Source organism: Vigna unguiculata, chromosome 2 (assembly GCF_004118075.2).
Source record: "Vigna unguiculata cultivar IT97K-499-35 chromosome 2, ASM411807v1, whole genome shotgun sequence".
In the NCBI taxonomy this organism is placed as follows: domain Eukaryota; kingdom Viridiplantae; phylum Streptophyta; class Magnoliopsida; order Fabales; family Fabaceae; genus Vigna; species Vigna unguiculata.
The window spans coordinates 31445406-31470360 of NC_040280.1; the positions used below are offsets into that span (position 1 = coordinate 31445406).

At 29.5% G+C, this 24955-nt stretch overlaps 2 protein-coding genes and 1 long non-coding RNA gene across 3 annotated transcripts; 1 reads left to right on the top strand and 2 right to left on the bottom strand.

The window, feature by feature from the left end:
* Nucleotides 1-286: 286 nt before the first annotated feature.
* On the top strand, nt 287-7246 carry LOC114166689 (protein FIZZY-RELATED 1-like). Its single transcript, XM_028051462.1, has 10 exons — nt 287-820; nt 903-1025; nt 1508-1612; nt 4117-4296; nt 4398-4460; nt 4551-4745; nt 5139-5240; nt 5335-5397; nt 5526-5594; nt 6818-7246. The coding sequence occupies exons 1-10, from the start codon at nt 410-412 to the stop codon at nt 6869-6871; spliced, it is 1365 nt and encodes a 454-aa protein (XP_027907263.1). The 5' UTR covers nt 287-409; the 3' UTR covers nt 6872-7246.
* A 1018-nt stretch (nt 7247-8264) lies between these two features.
* LOC114173885 (protein STAY-GREEN, chloroplastic-like) lies at nt 8265-10337 on the bottom strand. Its single transcript, XM_028058545.1, has 4 exons — nt 9919-10337; nt 9651-9824; nt 9007-9174; nt 8265-8921 (listed from the first exon to the last, which is right to left on the bottom strand). The coding sequence occupies exons 1-4, from the start codon at nt 10045-10047 to the stop codon at nt 8577-8579; spliced, it is 816 nt and encodes a 271-aa protein (XP_027914346.1). The 5' UTR covers nt 10048-10337; the 3' UTR covers nt 8265-8576.
* Nucleotides 10338-18710: 8373 nt separating this feature from the next.
* Nucleotides 18711-20539, bottom strand: LOC114166160. The gene is made up of 3 exons (XR_003599858.1): nt 20346-20539; nt 20164-20226; nt 18711-18949 (listed from the first exon to the last, which is right to left on the bottom strand). It is a non-coding gene; the product is annotated as an uncharacterized LOC114166160 (long non-coding RNA).
* Between the last annotated feature and the right edge of the window lie 4416 nt (nt 20540-24955).

Sequence of the window (24955 nt, forward strand, 5' to 3'; positions counted from 1 at the left end):
AATAAATATGATTTAATTAAAATAAATATAATAGACAAATCGAAAGATCTTAAAGTTATTCGTCTTGAGTTAAAATTAATAAAATTTTAAAAAGGTTATAATTAAAATTTAAGCAAATAACTGATTATATTTTCTAAAAATAAATCTATTTTCAACTGCCACGACATTAAAATTTGAGGAATGAAAGTAAAAAGTGACTAATTATTTTACCTTACCTAGTATTGTGTGTGGTCGGGCGAGATGAGAAAGAGATAATATCATAGATAATAGGCGCCATTCTCACTTTTTTCCCGCGAAAAAAGCGTCTATTTCCCGGGAAAATTCTGGGGACTTCCCATTTCATCAAATCGAAGGAAGAAAAAGAAAAATAAGGGGGAAAGAGAAAAGGGTTTGGTCAGGTTTGATTATTATGGACGAATCGTTCACTCCACCTCCTCCAATGTCCTCTTCTCAGCACAACCATGTCAAACGAATGCTAGATTCCAATCGCTTCAAATCACCTTCCAAAACAATCTACTCCGACCGCTTCATACCCAGCAGATCCGCTTCCAATTTCGCTCTGTTTAACCTAACGCCGTCCACGGAAGACGGTTGTAGTTGCAGCCCCTATGGCAGTGCGCTACGGAGTGCCTTGTTTGGACCTTCCACACCCAACAAATTCGAAAGCCCTAATATATTTCGTTTCAAATCGGAGACTCGACAGTCCATGCACTCTCTTTCTCTCACTCCTTTTACTTCCCAAGATGTCCTTCTCCCTGGCTATGACTACAATCATAAGCCTCTTAAGCGACCTCGAAAGATCCCTCCTTCGTCTTTTAAGGTTTTTTTTTTTTTTTTGTCTGTTCCTGTTCTGAGAGGTTTTGTTTTGCGGTGTTTGGTATAATTGCAATGTTGTGTTTTAGGTTCTGGATGCGCCGGCTCTGCAAGACGATTTTTATCTGAATCTCGTGGATTGGTCCGCCAGCAATGTCTTGGCTGTGGCTCTGGAAAACTCTGTTTATTTGTGGAATGCTTCTAGCAGCAAGGTTTATATATTTTCTTTTTTATGACTAATTGGTTTTGGTAACCACTGTTAGGATCTTTGTTTCTTTGATTCCTGGTTGTACTAAGACGTTCCCACAAATTTTGGTCTTTCGTGTCGGTTACGAGATTAATCCTTGATCCATAGTCCTAAGCTTACTCGTATCTAAAACTATCTGATGAATATCGAGCATTCATACCTCTGGGGGTTAAGATTAGCTAGAAGTCTCTTATAGCAAACCAAAGCTTGAATTTTAGCTGGGAATTATGTTCGTATTTAGGGTGAGACTTCGCTTTGATTAGGATTGTTTTCAAACCAGGGTGCTTGTGCGAAGCAAAATAAAATTGAGCTATCATGTCGATGATGTTACTCGGGGATGTTGTGTTTCATAACTTGTATTGTTTTTTGTTTCCCTTTGTCTGCGTTTTATATTATTTGCTGGTGTGCTTAAGATGGAGCTGAATATTGAAAGTGACGAATGCGCAGGTAACTAAGCTATGCGATTTGGGGGTTGATGACTCCGTTTGTTCAGTTGGCTGGGCTCCGCTTGGTACTTACTTGGCTGTTGGATCAAACAGTGGAAAAGTCCAGGTAAGAGTTCATATGGAAAGCCAATCTCATGAAATTGTATCCACAGTTAGCTCTTTTAAGGTTTTTTAAGTGTCCTAGGTTAAGCATGATTCTTTTATGGGTATTCTTAGCAGATTCAGTGCACCCTGTCTGTTGAGGATTTTTTTTCTGCTATTCTTTCACGATGGTACTTGTACCCTTTGTGACGAGTTATACATAACTAGCCATGTACTATAATTCCAAAGAATCAAAGACATACTTTTGTCGTGTTAGGAAAGGTATCCGTATAGGAAGGGCATTAGCATGACATATAATATGACAAAGGTCTCTGTATAGTGATGGCAGTTGCAGTGGCATTTTATATAGCATGTGCTTATGACAAACACTAAAATCCATCGAGAATTCTAGATGTAAATTGTTACTCTGATAACAGCGTATTTTGGTAAGCTCACCATTAGCAAAGAAGGCTGATAAAAAAAAAAAACATTAGCAAAGAAGAAATAGAGTGGAATAGGAACCCTTGGTAAATGTTAATGATGAAATTCTGTATTTTGTTTTGCTGGGAAATATATTTTCAAGGAATTAATATGAAGTTGCTGGGGTGGATGTGAAGGAAGGGGAAGATAGTTATGGAAGTGATCATTAGATGGTGGTAGACATCATGTCGATCAATTAAACCTTATCAGAATGTTAGCAATCTAAATGCTCTCTACAGTACTTTCATGACACTGACAACTTCATGCAATACTCCTGTAGACAAAATGCGTTAATCTTAATGATTTCTTCTTGTTTAGCTTATAAATGTGTTTTGTTGCACATTAGGTTAGTTTTAGGCTTATGTTATTACATTTTAAGATGTTTTCACGTGTGTGTGCATCAAATATCCCTGAAAATATTTAGTTTTTAATATACACGGCTCATGTTTTGTCTTGTGTTTGCTGTCTATATCTATGGTTCAGCTTTATGTACATTCTTCATTATTACGCACTAAAACATGGGATAAAATTGTTCCTTTTCTTTATTTTTCCATTTTATTTGGAACCAAAGTACCCACTTAACCTGGAACACATCTCACATTAATGAAATTATGAGGAGGACAAATTAATACTACTGTTCTAGTCCAGGGTTATGCTAAACCAAGAAACAAAAGATTTAGAATGAGTATTTAGGATTGTCTTGGTTCAAAGTTATGGTGACTTCAAGCTAGAGAGTTTAAGTGTCCAGGCATTTGGACATTAGGGTTGTAGATTCAACAACTGATATCTCTACGTGTATGTTAAGATATGAAAAGATATAAAATACTGGAAAGTTGATTTTGGATATTTTAGTTAAAAATATAAGCATCTTATCTTTTCCTATAGTATCTTCGGGATTATAGGGGATTTGTTTTTAATTTATCTTCACCCAAAGTCCAAGCAAAAAGCTTCATTCCATCTGTTTAGTTGTGGTCGGTCAATATCTTATATAGCCTCAAATTCCCTAATCGGTACCTGAGTGTTCCAGATGGTTATGACAGGACACAACCTCCCAGCCTTTAGCCGATATCAGCTTAAGGTTGAATTCGATACCTGGGTGGTCTAAACACCTGGACACTTGAACTCTCTGGCTTGAAGTTACCATAACTTTGAACCATGACAATCCTAAACACTCATTCCAAATCTTTTGTTCTTCAGTTTAGTTTAACCCTATACAAGAAGAACGACTTATTGACAACGGGATTGTTCTACGTATAGGTCATGTAAATGATATTTCAAGGTGGCTTTTATGTAATTGTGCTGATCTTATATGTTGCTATTCCGGTAATGAAATGATTTGCTCAAATTGATTGTTGAACACATAAAATGCAATTAAAATTAAATAATTTAGAGTAGAACCCTCGTCTAAAGCTAGACTGCTATGCGGGGCATGGAACTACAAGTGCAAGTTCTGTCTATGTCTTGCATTTGTTTGATATCAGATCCATGCTCCTGTTCAGACCCCATTGGTTGGAAAGAGCGGTTCACTTACACTTAAAGCCAAGGCTGACATAAGTGAGTCTAGTATGGTACCAGACTAACGACAGTTTATTAAATGCACTATCAAGTCTTTTCCCCCTATTCTAGTTGTGCTATAGTGATTGTTAATTGCATATCCTGCTACCTTAAACTTGACTTTTGATGTTAAACATAAGTTTGTCGTGTTAGTGAGTCTAATAAACTTAGCCTCTTTGTTTTGGTGACTTCTATTCATTTGATAGTTATGTATTAATGGAGTACATAGGCACATGATGTGTTCTACTTTCAATTAACATACATAAACTTTATTTGCCCGCTTGGTTGAAACTTTGCTTTGGATCCATATCCATACTCAGTTGACCTAGAGGTAGGTGCCCGGTGCATCATTGCCACCTTAAACATTCTGAATTTGTGATATTTTGACCCATAAAACATGTTGTCAAAAGTCATCTTTTACTTGTTTTGTGATGTTGAGTACATTTATTGCATCCCTAGGACTTGCTAAGTTCCTCTTAACCTTTCTTTATGTAGATTTGGGATGTATCTCAAGGCAAGTCAATAAGAACTATGGAGGGTCATCGATTACGTGTTGGGACCTTGGCCTGGAGTTCATCTCTTTTGTCTTCTGGTAGCCGGGATAAAAACATTTACCAACGAGACATACGTGTACAGGAGGACTTTGTCAGTAAACTGTCTGGGCACAAATCAGAGGTTAGTCTTATTTATATTTGCAGTGACCTTATCTTATTAAACTAGCTACCTAATGTGTATGACTTAATGATTGAATTCCCCATTTTTTTGGTTCTTCAAAGGTTTGTGGACTGAAGTGGTCCTATGATAACCGTGAGTTAGCATCCGGTGGAAATGATAACAAGGTATATAACATCAAGCTGTGCCACTGCATTATTGTCTTTTTAATCTCTTCTTGACATAGGTTACTAATAATTTGTTTTCTATGTTTGCAGCTACTTGTTTGGAATCAAAACTCCACCCAGCCCATCCTGAAGTTCTGTGAGCATACAGCAGCTGTTAAAGCTATTGCGTGGTCTCCTCATTCAAGTGGACTTCTTGCATCTGGAGGAGGTACTGCAGACCGAAGCATTCGTTTCTGGAGTACTACCACAAACTCACCGTTAAACTGCATTGATACTGGAAGTCAGGTATTTGCTTCGTTTTAATTCTCTTGATCTAATAAATCTCTTGTTATTTGTTAGCTTTATGAAAAACTGAATTTATTTTGCCACAAGATTCATATTCCCCGTTGAAGGGTAATATGTTAAGTTTGATAAAGCATCAGATAACAGCAAACTATCATGCATGATAAAGCATCAGATAACAGCAAACTATCATGCATAATATGTCTGAGAAAACAATTTATATATCCCGTTGGCCACTCAATATCCATGGCAACAATTGTTAGATTATACTGAAGAACTGCTTTCAGAATTCATGGATTTTTCTCCACATATACAAGGATTATGGGTTTCTACCCCACACCGCCATCCCCTCTTTTTATATCATATAAAATGACTATCACATCTTGCATGGTACAGGTTTGTAATCTTGTCTGGTCTAAAAATGTAAATGAATTGGTGAGCACGCACGGCTACTCCCAGAATCAGATAATGGTTTGGAAATATCCCACCATGTCAAAGGTATATAGATAAAATCTGTTGTCATAACATAGACATAGTTCTTCAAAATTAATTTTAATATGTTTTACATTTTTTTTTTGTCCTTTTGATGCAGCTGGCAACTCTTACAGGCCACACTTACAGAGTTCTTTATCTTTCCATTTCTCCTGATGGACAGGTATTTCAATTGTTCTTTCGGCTATTATTCTAAGATTCTATGTAATTGGCGGCCATTTACAAAATTTCACTGTTTTCTGAATCTTATGTTATTTTCCTTGTGACGATGACTTCCATTTACGGCAATAGACTATTGTCACTGGAGCTGGAGATGAAACCCTAAGATTTTGGAATGTATTCCCTTCGCGGAAATCACAGGTAACTATTTATTAAAATATAGAGGAAAGAGTTTGTTATTTTCATGTTCAGCTCCTCTTGCTTACAACATAATTGACTGGATTTTTTTTTCTTCATCCTTTTTAAATGTTTAAATATCTGACTTTTAATAAATAATAGTTCTGAAAAAATATTTTCTTTTTACACATAATTGAAACTATCTTTTTTATTTTTGATACTAATAACCTTAAACGTTACCGTAATAATCAGACACACAAATTTACTCAGTTATAACCTTAATTATTGAGTGACAGAACTTGAACAAAAATTCAGAATTGTCAAATTAGATTTTTCTATATAAATTATTATTTTTAATTAAAAAAAAAGGTATTCATTTCCTCTCTTACCGTAATAATCAGACACACAAATTTACTCAGTTATAACCTTAATTATTGAGTGACAGAATTTCAACAAAAATTTAGAAGTGTCAAATTAGATTTTTTCTATATAAATTATTATTTTTAATTTTAAAAAAGGTATTCATTTCCTCTCTTCATTTGGTCTACTCAAAACAAGCGTACATGATAGTAAAATCCAAAAATATATAACTATTATTCACTATTATATCATAAAATTATCATAAAAAATTATCATTAAATATCAAAGATAAGATTACCTAGTATGGACCAAATTAAAGTAGTTGAAGTAATCTCTACGATAAGTTGTAGACTTGCCTTCTCCTAGATCTAAAATAGCATATTAACATAACATAGGTCAAACTACTTGTATTGGGTATTGCATACTAAAAGATTGTGTAATGTAAGTCGAAGCAAAAAATCATCTACAAGTCAATAATTGCTTACAAGTCAATAATTGCTCATAGGTGGGCCAAATTACATCAAAACCTTTCTAAACTTATATAAATAATATATAAATATAATTTTAAAATATATATAAAAAATAAAATGAGAAAACTTTGGGGAGCGGTGCTCCCCTTGGCAACCTTAACAGTTATCATAATATACAATCAGTTTTACACGATTTTACACTAACATAAATGTGCGAGTATGTTTACTATGTATATACATGAGAAGTCTTTCCTCTATATGTTGATTAGGATTTTTATTTGTTGGAAATGGCTTGGGCAACATTTGCTTGTTTTAATGTGTTGGAATGAATGCATATGCGTAGAAGTGACTTGGTCCTTCAATATTTTTAATTGTGAATATACTCACCATAGCCATATGGCTCTGATTATTGTGCAGAATACTGAGAGTGAAATTGGAGCATCTTCTTTTGGAAGATCCATCATCAGGTGACTTCAGCTTACATATATATATAGCACAAATGGCTGAATGAAATTTCAGAACGGCAAGAATACCGTAGGGGTGGAAAATTGTATGTAAAAGACATCTACTAATTGTGAAAGCCTTGGGGAGCCATGAATTTACAAATATGGCTGCCACTGGTGGAAATCCCTGCCCTTCATGAATTACCTTTAGATTTATCTGTACATGTTTGTTGAGGGGAGTTGAAGCCCAGTTTTGTTTTCCCCATTTTTTGTGTTCTTTCCTGTAATGCACCTTGCATTACATTGATAAATTAAGAATGTACCTCGAAGCATGTTTTCCATGTAATGGAACAGCTTTTGTATATAAAAGTATACTTCCCTCGGATGGTGTTTGTTTGTGCAAGGGTAGTATCCCCTCAAATTAGGGCCAAAATTTCAGTAACATCTTCGAGCGGTGATAGCTGTTAACTGAAGAAAATATCTGGCGTCAAAAGGTATTTTATTCTCTAAATTTATCTGTCTATCGAGCATGTTAGGTTTTTATAATAAATGAGCAAAATTTGCCTTGGGTCGGACAGAACGCAGGTTTTCTTGATTACCAAGAGAATTTTTAACACTTAAGTCTATATTTTATCTGTTGACAAAGTTTATATATTACACATAAATCATGCTATGCAATTTAACCATTAGCCTACAATCTCTGTTTTCTGAATTCTTTCGTAAGTTCGTGTAGAAAATAGAAGAGAGTGAAAAAATGCCATTCAGTATCTAATTTTTTGTTTTTAATACATTTATTGATTTTTAAAGTAGTTTCCAAAACTTTTTAGTACATTTTTGTGTTGGAAATTGATTGGTAATAATTAGTAAGAAAATATTTTTTTAAAAAAGCTAAGAAAAGTGTACACACCCTAAGGCTTTGCTAGAGTAAGTTAAGATTGATTAATTTTAAAAAAATGTTTAATGGAGAAATAAACTTTTTGAACCCGATATTTAGCAAGTGATTTAAATTTTAAATATTTATAAAGAATAATTACCTTAAATTTGAAGAATTTAAAATTTTTTAAATAGTTGAAAAAGTAATCACTTTTCTCCATCTTGTATTTCATCTTCATCTCCGTTTCTTCTCTTTTCTCCGGTCATAATCATAGGGTGGAGAAATGGCATTGATATATTTGTGACTATTGTTTATTCTCTCTTCGCTTCTTCCACTACTTTAGTTTAGGGTTTAGAATAAAGCAATTACGTAAATTACATCACCAGTTCTCATCGCATTCTTAAATCTTCTCTTCTAAGGCGGAAACAAGAATACCATCTCCAGTCAAACATCTCTATCCTATGTTTAAATCATTCCCAATACCTTCTCCAAACAACTTCTCTTCATTGGAAATTCAAAACTTATCACGCAAACTCAGAAAACAACATGACATCGAAAACTCAGGTTATTGTGAGCATATATAAAGGAAATGATACTTCCAAAAATTTATAGATGGACTTTCACTCCCTAAAAAACACGGTTTATGTTTTAGACCAATCACACAGACACGTGATACACGAACCAATTTAATTTTCTGCGGAAGAAAAAAAAAGTAAAATAAAAAATTGCAAACACTAGTGTCCCTATTTACATCGAAAGGATATTTAAGTGTTTAAATTTATCCTAATTTTCTGTACAGGGATAGGACATGCTAATTTGGCAGAAACCCTGTAACTGTGACATGAAGGTTTTTGTTTGTTTATAGATTTTGTTGTGGCTCAATCCCATCACAAGGTTCGTAATGGTGATTGGGAACTTCTTGAGACCACTGAATTGGGTTCAATGTCATTGGGGGAAAGCAACACTCGCATTCTTCTTGGCATGGCTGTGGAATCGCCAACCCCTCCTTGCTTCCAACACTTTCTTCTTCTTCTTCTTCCCTCTCTTCTGGGGCCCCACCGTATGCATCCCTCAGTGGGCCCCAGCATTCCACCTTGTTGAATTCTGGAATGTTGGAGTGAAAATATACCCAAACCAAGGCCTCTTGCAATTCCGGGTAATTGTTGAAAAGATCACCATCGCCGTGAACCACTGCTTTCAACACCTGATTAACACACGCAATTGCATAATGTTACGTTCAATTTTCGTTCATTGACCCTTCAATTTCCATGCTTGCAAAACTTGCTTACCACTGGTAGCTCCTTGCAGAAGATGAAGTATCTTAACCTCGCTAACATGTCCAACAGAAAATGACCTCCACTGATGTGACAGTGAACGTGCAGGGACATCCTTCCCTTCACCTTCTTCCACTGCGCCACCACTTCGTCCCTCTGCAATCTGTTGTACCATCCCTGCAACTGCAATTCATTCCAAAATTCACCATCCACACTGTAAACTAGCTTTCGCTCACTAAAAATAATCAATTTTAGTACGATTTACATTCACCAATTCATATGGGAGTTTTCGAACTGTAATTCATGAACACCTTAAAAGATTTATTTCCTATCAGGATGATTCGGACTTTGGAGTGTTGAACAATCCATTCCTATTCCCCCTTTATGCGAAATAATCATTTTTTTTTTTCAAACACCTGAATAAATTTCATGAATCCAACCAAACACCCACCCGATCCAATATTTTGCTTCGTCCAGCAGTATAATTCACGTGTTACCATCTAAAAATAAATAAAAACCCTTCCTCCCCAAAAAACGATCTCTTACTGAACAAGAAAACCCTGATTTCCTCTGTTTCGCGACAACTTCTGCATCCTCTTTTCTACTGATATTTACGTAACAGCAATTTCAAAAGAATATTAAGACATCAAAAAGAATACCTGAGAGTTATTTATGGTTTGAGAGATTGCCAAGGTGAGCTTAGCGGTTATATCGCTATGGGTTAGCGTATAAGTCCTCGGAAGATTTCCTGGGTGTTTATTTTCATCCACTCCCAAGAACAAAACCTTCAGTTTCGAGGCTTCAAATATGGCAGGTCCAAACAACCTAGCCATCTGTTCCAATTCCAATCATCACACAAAACCAACAACAACAACAATTTCAAAAAAAAATTGTTCGCAAAAACCCTAAGAAAAAAAAAAAACGTACAGGAACCATTGCTTTGTTCTTCTTGCGGTGCGGTGTTCCATAGGGCGAGAGAGAAATACCGTGGCGTGGAGGAAGCGAAGGGTTGTTGAGCTTCGAAGGGAGAAGATGAAGAGTAGTGAGAGTACCCATAATCCTTTTGTTCCAATAATCTCGGAGAATTCAAATTCAGAAACGAAACAGTAGCAGGTTGATTAGTGAGTGAAGCAGAAGCGATTAATATTTATTGTTTAAGGCTTCAACTGAGAGTGGAAGTGCTATGTTTCTTTGCTTCAGAATCTACTTTCTCCTTTGCTTGTGAGCTTCAACAATGAAAGCGGAAAACGCGATTATTGCTATAGGTGGAAGTGTTTGAAAGATGCGTGTAGTAAACTAATGCGTGTGACTTTTCCTCATAAAATTGCGGTTGCTTTAAGTCGTAGCCTTCGCAACTTTTATATGTGTTTTTTTTTTTCTTTTCGGTTGTTTTGGCTTGTAGTGGTGGCTCCTTCTCAATTAGACACGCTTTCAAGGTTTGCGCTACCCACTTTCATGTTTTTTCTAATTGCCGGTACACCCAATTTTCGGGTATATAAAATACCTGACTTTAGATTTATTTTCCTTTCTTTCAACAAACTGATTTAAAAAAATTATTTTTGTAAAAAGAAAATATATAGTTTATTAGGATTCTTTTTCTCACACGTTTCTTCTATGACATGTTGTGCTCTTATCAGTTATGTTACGTGTCATATATTATTACTGATATTTGTTTTAGGACTTTCAAAAATTGCAGCTACTACTGTCTTCTTGTAAGATCTTCATCCGAAAGCGTTGGTAATCGTAATTATTGTGTCGTGAAAATATTCCCTCTTAAAACGCACGACTTCGGTAGAAGGTAATCGCAGCATATCTTGAAGATTCAGGAGAGTGTGCTGATTTTCTTGATAATGGCTTATAAAACAAATCGTGAAATTTGAAACCACTTGGACCTTGAAATAAATCAATCGACAAAATTTACTTATTTTAGAAGATTTAATTATAGATAAGGTGTATTGAAAAAAATCAACTATCTTGACCAAAGAAATTTAAATATGAAGCTAATAAAGTGCTTATGGAAAAGGTAAAGAATTGAGTAATGATCACTGGTACTGTGATGTTCTAATTAGATAGTTGTATAGGTAATAAATTGTATTGATTTTTCGTAAATTACAATTTTTTATTAATTTAATAATTCAATTTATAAGTTGTAGATTTTTTAAAATAATTTTTTATATATTGTTGAGATCATGAAAACAATATACATCAGAAAGTTTTACATCATCTAAGATAAGTAATGGTTGAGCGATAGTAACTATACAATAAACTCTAAGTTTATAGTTTATAAGATTATTGTGAAGTTTGAGTCAAATTATTATTTTAAAGGGTTTGAATGTACTTAGGTTAGAGTGAAAATGGTATATTTTCACATATTATTATTATTATTTGGTTATCATTAAATAATAATCGTGATTCTTTTTCAATTATAAAGTTTTTACATTATATTATTTTGTTGATTTTATTTCTTTATTAGTATGGTAATTTTCAAAGATAAAAGACATTAATTAATAATGTTCATGATGAATGTTTTTTTCTCATTATAATGATACCAAAGTTTATGTTATAGTAGAATATTGTTAGTATGCTCTGTTGTTACAGTTTGATTAAATCTTATATATAAAAAAATATTAATTTTTTTTCATTAAAAATCATCTTTTCTTATCAAAATTACATTGATATTTGTGAGTGTTGTGAGACGAAAGACAAGACGATGGAATAAAGTTACAACTAAGTTATATATATTTTTCAAAATGTTAACAAATCATATTTTACATTATAAATATGATGTGACAGATATTTTGTAAAATTAAAAATATATTTTTAAAACACTTATTTGCAAGAAACACTCTCACCCAACATCTATGAATAGATCAAAATGGATTATATATTTTCGATATTATCTTCTTATATGTAAAGTTTATTTTTCCATTCTTTTAATTTTTTTTTCAATTTTATTCATCAAAATATTTATTCTACTAGTTATATGACCTAAAGTAAGATATTTATGAAGTAGAGTAATATTCAAGTATAAGAATATAAAATATTGAAATTGAATTTCATAAATACGGAATATCTTCAATCTCCTTGATTTTTTCTTTCTTGCTTTTTCTCTGCCTTTGTCTTCCTTCACCTCCCTTTGCATGTCAACTGAAGCGCGAACTGTTTTGAGATTTATCAAATATAATTTTTATGTACTTAAATATTGTTTTTATATTATTTTTAAATCATTATTTATTTTATAATTTATCTTATACCTCGTATTTTGTACCATAAACAATATTTAATGATGTTCAAGATTTCGTAAGGTTGTCCTTGTTAAATTTTTAAGGAGAAAGTATCACTGGAGAGATACAACACATCAATAAGATTTGAGCTCAATTATATAAGATATTGACACAATTTTCAACCTAAAATCTTAAGACAATGAGTTTATGGGTTTTTATTTTTGTACAGTGCTCTACTTTCTCATTTTTAGTCAATGTGAAACTTAGATTCACTTGAATTTCTAAGAGTCAACACACATTAATGAGACTTGAATTCAATCACATAACTTTCAACCTAAAATCTTAAGACAATGGGTTTATGAGTTTTTATTCTTATATAATGCTCTACTTTTTTATTTTTAGTCAATGTGAGACTTAAACTTAGACTTAGACTTCAATTCCTAAGAGTCCTTATCTTTATCCGTGATCGTGAGTGTATATGACCAATTGGAGCGTTGTATTTGAGAAGCAAGTATCTTCGCCGAATGAAATAAATAAAATCAGTACTATATGTTCCACATATTGTTTCTCTTTAAAAAAGAAAAAGAAAACAATAAGTTGGTCGGTGAAATTGTGGTTCATCTTTAGGTTATGTACGACTTCTTGTCTTGTATATCGTTTTAATATCTGCTTTCATCAAACATGTTTTTCGTACAATTGGTCGCAGCAAACATGGTTCATCTTTAGTCGATGCAATTTGAATTTTAGATTTTAAACACGTCAAGATACATGTTAAAATCTCAGATCGACTAATATAATTTTATAATATATATAAATGGACGTAAATTTTATTTTATAAATTTAATTTGATAAAATTAATTTAAATTTAAATGTTACTTACTAATATAATATCAGATTATTTTTTAAAATTTATTTTAATAATATTATAATTAAGTTTAAAGTCCACGGTTTAATAATAATGCTATCATAACAATTTTATGTTAATTTGTTCTGAATAGTATAATTTGTACTTGTATAAAACCATTTCATATTTTTAACTTACATTTTTCAATCCACTCCGTTATTTCAATATTACAAAAATCTGCAAGTGGATTTTCATAAATTTATAATAGATTTTAGTTTCATCTTACAAAAGAAAAAGTTTTATTGTAATTACAAAACATGATTATAAGATGAGAAATACCTTTTCCTTATTTTCCTTATAAAGACCATCTACTGTATTATCCCATCTGTGTTATATAGTTGGGATTTAAGTTCACTCTAAGTTTACAAAACTTATTATTTTTGTGCGTACAAATTATCTCTAACTTTTTTTTTTCGCTCCATTTTAATCGCATTCCACATCGACATAACCTAAAATATTGAATGTAACTAATCCACAAACCTAAATTCGTAGGACAACTAGATATTAGTTAAAAAATAATTAATCCACAAACCTAAATTCAAAGGACAACGAGAGATTGATCGGGAAATAATTGTTGCTTCTATTTTGATACCCGATAACTGCATATTCCTCAAAATTTTAAAAATATAAATGTATTATGTGAACTTTAAACTTTTTTTTTTTAATTTTGAATTAAGGTAAGGCATTCATAAATATTTTTAGTATTTTTTAATTTTAAAAATGCTTAATTTTTATAATTTTTATTCTCTGTTTTACTTCTATAGAATTATTCTCCTGAAACAAAGACAGAAGAACACAAACAAAATTTCTGTTCTCCCTTATCAGTAATTCACATGGCCTTCGTCCACTCTGACAGCGGAGCAGATTTCGTCTGATTCTTATCTTTAATTTATATATTTAAAAACAAGAGACTTTTTATTAAAATTTACTTTTCTTTAATTAATATTTAAGGTTGGATTTCGGGACATTTTTTATTAAAATATCTGGCTTCTAAAACTTTTACATTTTTCTAATTAATATTTAAGGTTTGATTACACTGCTGTGACAAGGGATGATAATGTATGGAATTAATCCAAATTTCATTAATTCATTTTCTTAAAATAAAAATATACTGAGCATACAATTTTTGTTTTATTTCTATCTTTATTGGGTAAGCGATATTTATATCCATACATGAATATATATATATATATATATATATATATATATATATATATAATTTAATTATTCTAAATATCAATTAATTAAATTTTTTATAAAAATATCACAATAAAAAATCATAATATTATCAAAATATAAAATATTAAAGAACATATTTTATTTTTTTATGATATCAAATGTTAAAAAAATATTATAATAATGTAAATATCAAATAAAAATTAAAAAATAAAACATTTATATAAAAACTAAATCATTACACATAAATAAAATTTTATAATAATCAAAATATATATTAATTTTATAAATTAGTAATTTTGCTTGCATACTTACATATTAAAAAAATAAATATAATATAATAAATGAAATTAAAAATTTTAACTATTAGAATACTAGTAAATTATGTATATTTAAAATTGTTAAATAAAATATAGATATTTTAATAATTTAATTATTTAAATCGAGTTGAAAATAAAATGCGTTTAAGACTAATGCCTCTCCATACCCAAATTAAAAAATTTAAGTATTATTCTAAATACATTTAGTGAATAAAAATATTTCTCGTCAAGAACGAATTAAAATAATATCTACCAAAATAAATTTATTTACCATCTGCGATTCAGTATGTGTTTATGTTTGAAAATAATAAATAGTATAACTAAAATTTAACGTGTATCATAAATTTGAATATAATATTATAAATATAAACAATAACAAATATAAAATTTTAATTATCTTTATCAAATGATATTGTTCTTTTATTTTATAGTTAATTTGACTTATAATTTGAAATTTACTTTAATATTTAATTTAAAAAATTTGAAAATCTAATACTTAATAATGATATTATAGTTTTAAATCGATTTTGATTGTTTTGATAAAATCAAACTTATAAAAATTTATTACAAAATATAAATATTTCATTAGAAGTTTTATTTTTTATTTTTTATGTAATATAACTCTGTCATACATAGCTTCTTTATTTCAGTTATTTTGAAGTGGAAATTTATAAATAATATATATACATTGGAGCAGTTATTTAGCAATAGAAGGAAATTTAGCATCGAGAAATGTCCAGCTAATGAATATAAACAAATAATGTACGTAAACTATTAGTTTTTTTTGTTACCTCTGCGTAATTTAATGTGTTTATTATTTTCTAATGAAAACCTCTTATTACTGCAATCTAATATGATTATTATACTTAACATTGTATACACGCAAATAAAATAATAAATCAAGAGAAATAACAAAAAGAAATAGAATATAGTACCCTCAATTTTAACATACCAACCATTTATATTTTTCATTTAAAATATCGTCATATTATTAAGTCATAAATAAATTGATATCTCTTACAAATAAGATATCGACATATTTTTTTATCATGGGTTAAATATATTTTTGGTCCTCCAAGTTTTAGTGAAATTTTGAATTAGTTCCTTTTCAAAATTTTTGACAAATTTAATCATTGATATTTAAAAATGTGTGAATTTAATCATTTTAATCAATTTTTGTTAAGCTTATTTGACATTTCAAGTGCATTTCATGATAGTATTTAAATTGTTTACACCGTTTGACATATTTTCGTTTCAATATTAACTCAATATTATCATAAAATGCGTTTAAAATATCAAATAAATTTAACAAAATTTGGTAAAAAAGACTAAATTCATACATTTCTAAAAATAAAAGACTAAATTGATATAAAATTTTGAAAATTAATTAATTAATTATAAAGTTTACCGAAATTTGAAAAACCAAAAACATATTTAACCCTTTTATCTTTGTATAAGTCTTTTACCGAAATAAAAGACTTATACAAAAGACTCACTTACAAAATTTGTGCTCTTCTTTCGTATCATACCATTAGAAACAAAGGAGAATAAGACTCATTTTTCCTTCTTTAACAATAGTAATTAGCGTGAGACAAATAGGGGCTTAATAAGAATTGATACCTCGTGTTGAAACTCTTCAAGCTCAAACAAGTTTGCATTAATGTGTATAAATCATCAATGTCTTGATCAATTTTATAATAAAATCAACTTATTTAAGGGTAACATAGCATGTATTATAATTCAAATCATTTTTTCATATAAATACTCGTCATTTAAATTATTTGTCATCATCCTCAAAGGACAATCATGAAAACGTTGTTAGAATATAAATAATGAAATGACAACTTTAAATAAATACATAAAAAGACCCGCAAAGCTATTTTGGTTTCAAACGTGCTAAATGAGTTTATTGACAAGTCACAATGTCAAATATCTCCAGGGAATCTTATTTTAAGATTTTGACAAAAAAATTTAAAGAGATAAATTTATTGTATGAACTTTATTCTTTGTTTTTTTTAATTAATATAAAACATTTATATATATATATATATATATATATATTGAACTTTTTTTATTTTTAAAATGCATAATTGTTGTATTTTTTATTGTATGTTTTTTTTATATAAAAGTACTTCTTATTATACCACCGACAAAAGAAAACCAACAAAAATCGACGCTGAGTGTGGACTCCCTGGTTCACGTGGCCTTTGTCCTTCGTCACTCTTGACCACAGGTGCCAGATTTCGTCACATTTTTTCAAGATTTGATCGGTTTATTTATTGGAAGACATTTTCGATTTATATTCAAAAAAATGTTGTGTACTTTATATATATATATATATATATATATATATATATATATATATATATATATATATATATATATATATATATATATATAAATATTATTCTTACTTTTAGTTTTTGTGATTTTAAGTTTGATAAAATAATTAAACATTAAAATAATATGTGTAGGGATTAAAATATCCAATTTTTAAATTTAAAAAAATGCATATTCTCATAAAGATCAAGTGAATAATTAGACTTATGATTGCCCTGTGATTATCTTCTGATTTATCAACCTTTATCTGATTTTTTAATTATATATATTTTTAGTTTCTGAAATTTAATTTAAAATTAAATTTATTTTTTCAAAATTTTAATATATTAAATTTTAAAAATAAATAAATATAATTTTTTTAAATTTAATTATATTAAATTTTGTTGAAGTGTCAAACACAATTTTCAGTAGTTATTGAACTGAAAATATGTTAAATAATATAAATAAATTCAATATTAACAAGTGTTTGACACGTTAAAATAATTAACATAATTGGGTTAAAATTATTATATTTATTCATTTCTAAAATTTAAAAATTAAAATGTATCAAAGAGACAAATTTAAATTTAATTAATGTTCGGAGAATAAAAATATACTTAACCCATTATTCTCTTAGTTTTGATAAATAGATAATTAATTATTTTAAAAATTATTATAATGATACACGATTTCTATTTCATATATATATATATATATATATATATATATATATATATATATAAAAGATAATTTTGTAGTGACGATTTTGTTAACATTAACATTGGAAGTATATTAGATTTTATTTAGTATATCATTTACCTTCTATTATTAGTCTGTTTACATGAATTTTACTTGGTTTCAATGTCTTTTATATGTTTTTGTTTTTTTCTTTCTCTTTTCTGTATATTTTCATGCAATAAAATATTATTATTAAATTTAAACATCAATTTTATGATATGTTAAAGTTAATAATGATGGTTATTATATATTTTTTTTTAAATGATTAATTGAATGATTTTTGCACTTTCCGGTGTACAAACAAACTTATGAAGACGGGATCACTTAAAATATTTTTATTTAAATTGAATCTAATTCACTTAATTCATAATAAATAAGTTTATGCATGTTTAATAGGTTTAATACATATTTAAAGTTAATTGGTTCATAATTTACCATTAATAATCTTTTATTAATTTTGATAATATTTTTCCAGAAATTTTTTTATCATAATTATTTATTATTTTAAATTATGTATATTAAACATATGATATTTTTAAATATTATAATATTTTTTAATATTATTTAAATAATTTAAAATTTCAATTTATTTATTGATCAAATTATCACATTTTAATTTTTAACCATTATTTTTATAATAAATATTTAATAGAATAAGTAAAAATTAATTTGAGTCTATCCATTGTTCCATAATAAATAAATAAAATAACTAAATTTGTAAATCTATGGTAAATCAAATCAAGTCCCACAATTTCTGTCTTAAGAAAACGAGATGGATTGAACCGACTTATTTTTAATTTAATATATAAAAATTCAAATTAGAAAATATATATACACTTTATTAATCCAAGAAAAATAAATAACGAACATTTTAGTAGAATGTTATCTCCATAATTCAAATAAGGTAATGATTTGTACAAAATAACAATTTCGTCACAATAGTTGTATGAACTATTTAAACTTCCATTAGTTTTGTCAAAGTTTTCGTTGTGACGTCCCATTTTAATAGATTAATCTACCAAATAAAGCGTCATAAAATTATAGTAATGAGAAGCACTCAGATGAACATAAACGCAGAAGAGGTAACTATTACAGTCATCTGGAATTACTTAGAGGCAACACAAGTCTAAAAGTTAAACAGTCTTGCAAAAGGGTTGCCACCAAGGCAACTGATACAAAAGGCCTCATGGCCATGAAACTACTCCTAAGACATCCAGACGCGAAGATCTAAGCTGCACTGCTGCGTCTCCCAGATTCATCTCGGGCCTCCCTCTCATCTGCTCCCACCAGAAGGTGATCATTGCAAAAGAGAAAACATAACAGGAACACACACAAAATGCAAGGGTAAGCTAGTGTAATATAATACTTATCATGGTATAAAGGAATAAATACATGAACATTCCCAGACATACAACACAGAGGCACATAGATCATGTTATGGCAAACAAGCAAGACACTATGACTCAATTATCCGGATACATATATTAAGATCGGATTCACTGGATGCCTGCACTCGTGGTGGCCTCTACTGCTCTGCAGAGCCATTGCCAATGGGTTTCACCCTACCACTCACGAGGTTAGCCTTTAAGCGTCTAAGGCCATTATCCTGCCAAAGACTAGGGCCTCCCGCTACTCTCACCACTTGGGTCAGATTTCTCTACCTGAGACTCACTGACCCTTTAGAGTTTCGGGATGCGATCCTTACTTGAATCCTTATCTTAACATATACACTACACGCCACCATGGAGTCTCCCCATGGGACTCATGGAATTACGCCTATCACACCATCAGAATCATGTTTCTCATACCATAACCACCACTTGATCTCATACATACAGTTCTCATGTTAAAACATCACGAAACCACAAATCCATGATCAATCTCATACCAAGCATGTCAATTTCATTCATAAAAACCCAAACACCCAAGCATATTCACGTACACCATATTTAGGGAGAATGATCCAAACCATACATGCAACAAATCATCCAAACAGCCAAGACAACATGGCACACATTCGCAAACTCGCTCAGGCGAGACGCTGGCCTCACGGACACAGCGGATTCTCGCCCAGGCGAGACATGCAACGAGGGATCTTCACGAACTCTCGCTCAGGCGAGATGCCGTCTTCCCTGAAACAGCGAATTCTCGCCCAGGCGAGACGCGCGACGTGGGGGCTTCACGATATCTCGCTCAGGCGAGGCCTTCTCGCCTGAGCGAGACTATGCGTCGCTCAAGACGAGAAAGGGCCGCCTAGGCGAGTTCTCGTGGCAGGGGGCTCTCTGGTACTCTCGCCTAGGCGAGACGAGCTCGCTTGGGCGAAAATAGCAGAGTTCACCACTGTCCACCCACATGCAATGGCGGAATCAGCTCGGATCCACACCCAAACACACATGCAACTCCATTTCTCTCAACAAAACACACCATGCATGCATATAAACATGAGAACGACCAAAAACAACTTAAAACAGATGGATCTAGCTTCCCTTACCTTCGTTTGAGCACTACAAGCAAGCTGATCTGAACTAAGGAGTACTACAGCCCCGGGAATGAACTGAAACATGACAAAAGGGACAAAACGAAGTCAAGAAACATAACCCCAGCTCAACCCACGCATCTTAAACAGAGGGAGGGGGAGGAGGAACGGACCAGGAGCTCTAAAGCTCAACTTACCTGGAAGAAGAGGGAGTTTTGCTAACGTGAAGACGCAACGATGGTGTGCCCTAGCAGAGTTCCTTCTGATCTCTTAGAGAAGTTGAGAGCAACTGTTTTTCTGAAACAGAAGCAAGTGGGAAAAGTGAGGGTGAGGCTGGTAGGGTAGGGTCCTTCTGTAGGGCAGGGCCTTGGGCCTCCGAAAGGCCAGACCCAAACTCTACAGTACTGAAAAAGAAGGCTTACATTCGTTACCCATTTTAGGTTGTCAATGTCACGTATTATTTTTGTCAAAGCCATTAACATGTAAACAGAAAATGATACTTTGTACTACGATAGCGTTTTGTTCGATAAACTTTAACAAACAATTTTTTTTTTTTAAAAAGATGATTAAGTAATTTTACAAAAGTTATGGTAATATAGAAAGAAAATACGGAAGTGAGAAAGAAATACCTCAATCATAATATAATCTTTATTAACAACATAACCTTACATTTTGAAATATTTAAATATAAATTGTGATTTAATATATTTTTAATTAAAGCAATAAAAATAGTTTGTCATTTTAATATATTTTTTATTAGCCACAAAACATTACATTATTAACATGTGAATATAATTAAACAAAATGACAAATAATATAACATACACATCACTTACTCAATTTTGTAGAGAAAATCAACTTAGCACTGTGTAATTCCGACAAATAATTTTGTTTTTTCACTGTGACATGTGCAATTATTCCTACATACATAGAATTGATTTTGACATTTTGTTTTTGAAAAAAAAAAAATTCTCAAAGGTTATGGAATAATTTTTGGTCTTATGTGTTGACACAGAAGCGATTCTAGTCTATTTCTACTAATAGAGAATCCATTGTCATCAATTATTGACGTTTTTTAGTGGTTTGAAAATCAATTATCCCTTGCATTTTTTCCGTGATTTGTATACATATATGGATGTGTTTTGCATTATACGTTTCACTTCCACTCTTTATTTTACTTCAAAAGAAATATTAATTTGATATGCGAGATTCAGAAAAACGGTAAAACTTGCTTTCACACGCGCTAAATCTTTGTTCATGCAAAGAAATAACTAACTTTTAATTTAAAAATAATTCCTAATTAAGATTAATAATAATAATAGTAATAATTACTATTATATTGATATTAATTATACTAATAAACAAATTTTATTCATGAAAATAGTTATTATAATGACTCACATCTCATTTAAAAATAATTTATAGAAATAATATTTTATTTTAAATTATTATTTAAACAAAAAGATAAAATTGTAATTGTACAGTTTAGTTATTTAAATTATATTTTAATCCATCAAACTAATTAAATTCTTCATAAATTTTATTCCTCGTTTTTTTTATTTGTTACTAATAAGATAAGCTTAGCTATATATATAATTACCTCGTTTTTTTATTTGACCTAATTTAATATAATAAAATATAAATTAATATTTAATTACGAGTACAAATATTTCACTCAATTTATTTATAAACAAATATTAAATTATACCGTATCCATTACGCTTAAGTGAATATTATTTTTTATTTGATTTTATCTGCTGAAGTAAAGTATAGGTACTCGTATGCTCTCTCAATAAGTAAATAATTACACATATAAACTATTCACAAATATCCATAAGAAATATACATTTAACCTTCAATGCAAAGTTTTTTCGCAAATATCTGTAAATATGAAATTTTTTTATCATCCTAAAACAGAAAATATAATATAGAATTTTTTTAGAAAATACAGTGAGTCATAGTGAAAAGCAAAAACGTGGTGTTAATATCACAATCTTAAAAAGAAAACATGAGAGACGTTTTGGTAAGTGAGGTTGGGAACTGAGCCAACCAATGCATATTTTTGGGTTTTGTACTATTTTCACTTGGTCTTTCTTCCTACACCTCCGAGTTCTTTAGCACCTCTAAAATTTCTTTAAATTCTCAAAATATCACTTGACCATTTAAGGAAACTCACGGATATCACAATTCCAAAAATATTTTTAGATGTGGATTTTCGAAAGTCAAAATATATCACCAAAAGTCAACTTTCGAAAGTCAAAATATATCACTGGAAGTCGACTTCCGAAAGTCAAAAAAACATTACTAAAATTCAACTTCCGGAGATAAAAAAATTAAGTCAATTTTAAATATTTTCAATTCTTTTTAAAATTTATATTTTCTAACTTTTATTTTATTTTATTTTTTAAAACACGTATTAAAAATTATAAAAACTATAAATTTTAAAAAATACTTTAAAAAGTAAAATAAAATAAAATATAAAAATACTAAATAAAAAATTTAAAAATAATTTAAATTAAAATAATAAAACTTTAAAGTTAAAAAAAATGAATATATATATATATATATATATATATATATATATATTTGTTTTTAGTTAAAGTTTTGTTATTTTAATTTAAATTATTTTTTAATTTTATTTATTTTATTGATATTATTGTAATTATTTTAATTATATATTTCATATGCATAGTATTTTATATTTTATTTGAATTTTTTAATTTTGTTTAAAATTTAAATATTTAATTTTAATCAAATTTTTAAAATTTTTTCAATTATATTTTTTTTATATTTTTAAATTTAAATTTATTTTTATATAATTTATTAAAAATTTAATAAAAGTAAAAAAGAATTAAAAAAATATATTTAAAATAACATATATAAATAATGAAATTTAAAATTTAAAAACACGACTATATATATATATATATATTTGTATATATATTTTCTTTTTTATTTTTTTTTAATTTAAAGTTTTATTATTTTAAAATGAATTTAAATATTAAATAACATTAAATGAAGCAGAATAAAAAATATAAATTTTAAAAAGAATTAAAAATATTCCAAATAAAATTTGTTTTTTGAGTTACGGAAGTCGGAGAATATTTTTTGACTTCCGAAAGTCGACTTCCGGGAATATTTTTTGACTTTCGGAAATATTTTTTGACTACCGGAAGTTGACTTCCGGTGATAATTTTTGACTTCCGGAAGTTGACTTCCGGTGATACATTTTGACTTCTGGAAATCGATTTCTGATGATATATTTTCACTTCCGGAAATCATATATGTTGACTTCCGAAAGTTAACATAATTTTGGGGGTGTGGTGTCTGCGAGTTTTCTTAAATGGTCAAAAGTTTTTTGAAAATTTAAAGAAAGTTTGAAGATGTAGAAGAAATTTTTGAGGTGCAGGAAGGAAAACCCTTTTCACGAGTACAAGCCCAATTGTAGTAATTTAGTCCTTGTATAGTGTATAGTGTTACGGGTGTTTCTTGCTGCACCCCATTTTTTTTTCTGCATCCCATAAAATAAGGATTTCTCAGACTATGGCTCATTAAAATTATACTAAAATCCCTAAACTTCCTCTTTTCTAATATTTTATAAATTGAATATTTCATAAAATATTTCCGAAATAAGGAGTATATTATGGAACACTCAATTCGAAAGGTATGAAAAATACATTCTGAAACGAAGATTCAAGAATATATTTTTGAATCGAAACCCTCATTCCATTTTTTTTATATTTCAAATTATTATTCTGGAAAATATTTCTAGATCCAGAATGTAGAAAAAAAAATGTATGAAACGGGTATTCATAAAAATATATTTTAAAATCAACTTTTGTAATTTTAAATTTTTAATATATTTGAAAAGTTTGAATGCTATTTTTTTTTAAATTCAAGAAAGAAAATCGGAAACCAATTCTTTTAAGGAAAACCTGGGACAAACAAAGTTGTCTTCAAATTGTTGTGTATTAGTTGAATTTTCACTTTCTTCATTTTTCAAAAGAAATTAAAAAAAAAGGATTAAAAAATCTTTAACGAAGCTGTATGTAGGAATACAAATAATGACCTTGTTATATTGTGTTCCAACCACCCATTTCATATCTATCATTATATATAAATCTAGTTATCACAAAAGAAAGCCATTTTCTTTCTTATTTTTTCATTCTCTTTCGTCTTTTATTTTCTCTACTAACTGTATCTTTTATGGTGAAGTTGCTTTATAGGGCAATAAGAAAAAATTTACAATGACAGTAAGAACAACCAAGTTTCAAGGCTTTTGTGACTACAACATCACTAACATCATATCTCAAATAATGCAAAGGCTGTCCCTTAAAGACAATTACTGTTTCATTTTTTGTATTATAAATAAAACTAAACTTTCGAAAAGTATTTTCAGAGTTTAAAATATAACTTTTTGAAAAGTATTTTTTGGAAAAAAAAAATTATAGATAAAAAGATATTAGTAAAACCGTATGGTGTAAATAACAATTCATTGGCATTTGGATCCATGATGGGCTGTCACCCAAAGTCACCATTAATTGGTAGGCCCAAAATCACACTGTAACTCTTTTCATGATTCTCCGTATTCACGTATTCACGTACAATGAAGCATGTAATTCAATTTATAATGTTTTTTTTTTTTAATTTGAAGTAAATAATAAATTAGAAAATAACTCAAAAACATATTAAAAGTAGTATAATAATTTGATTTTTCAATAAAATTAAAATAAGTAATAATGGATAACAAATGAAAATAATAAATTAGAAGGGTCTGAAATAAATTATTTTAAGTATTATTAATTTT

Coding starts and splice junctions, on each gene's coding strand:
- LOC114166689 (XM_028051462.1), top strand. CDS start 410: ATGGACGAATCGTTCACTCCACCTCCTCCAATGTCCTCTTCTCAGCAC. Junction 1,613..4,116: donor CAAACAGTGGAAAAGTCCAG/GTAAGAGTTCAT, acceptor TTCTTTATGTAG/ATTTGGGATGTATCTCAAGG. Junction 5,241..5,334: donor AATATCCCACCATGTCAAAG/GTATATAGATAA, acceptor CTTTTGATGCAG/CTGGCAACTCTTACAGGCCA.
- LOC114173885 (XM_028058545.1), bottom strand. CDS start 10,047: ATGGGTACTCTCACTACTCTTCATCTTCTCCCTTCGAAGCTCAACAAC. Junction 9,825..9,918: donor AGAACAAAGCAATGGTTCCT/GTACGTTTTTTT, acceptor GAATTGGAACAG/ATGGCTAGGTTGTTTGGACC. Junction 9,175..9,650: donor AAACCATAAATAACTCTCAG/GTATTCTTTTTG, acceptor AATGAATTGCAG/TTGCAGGGATGGTACAACAG.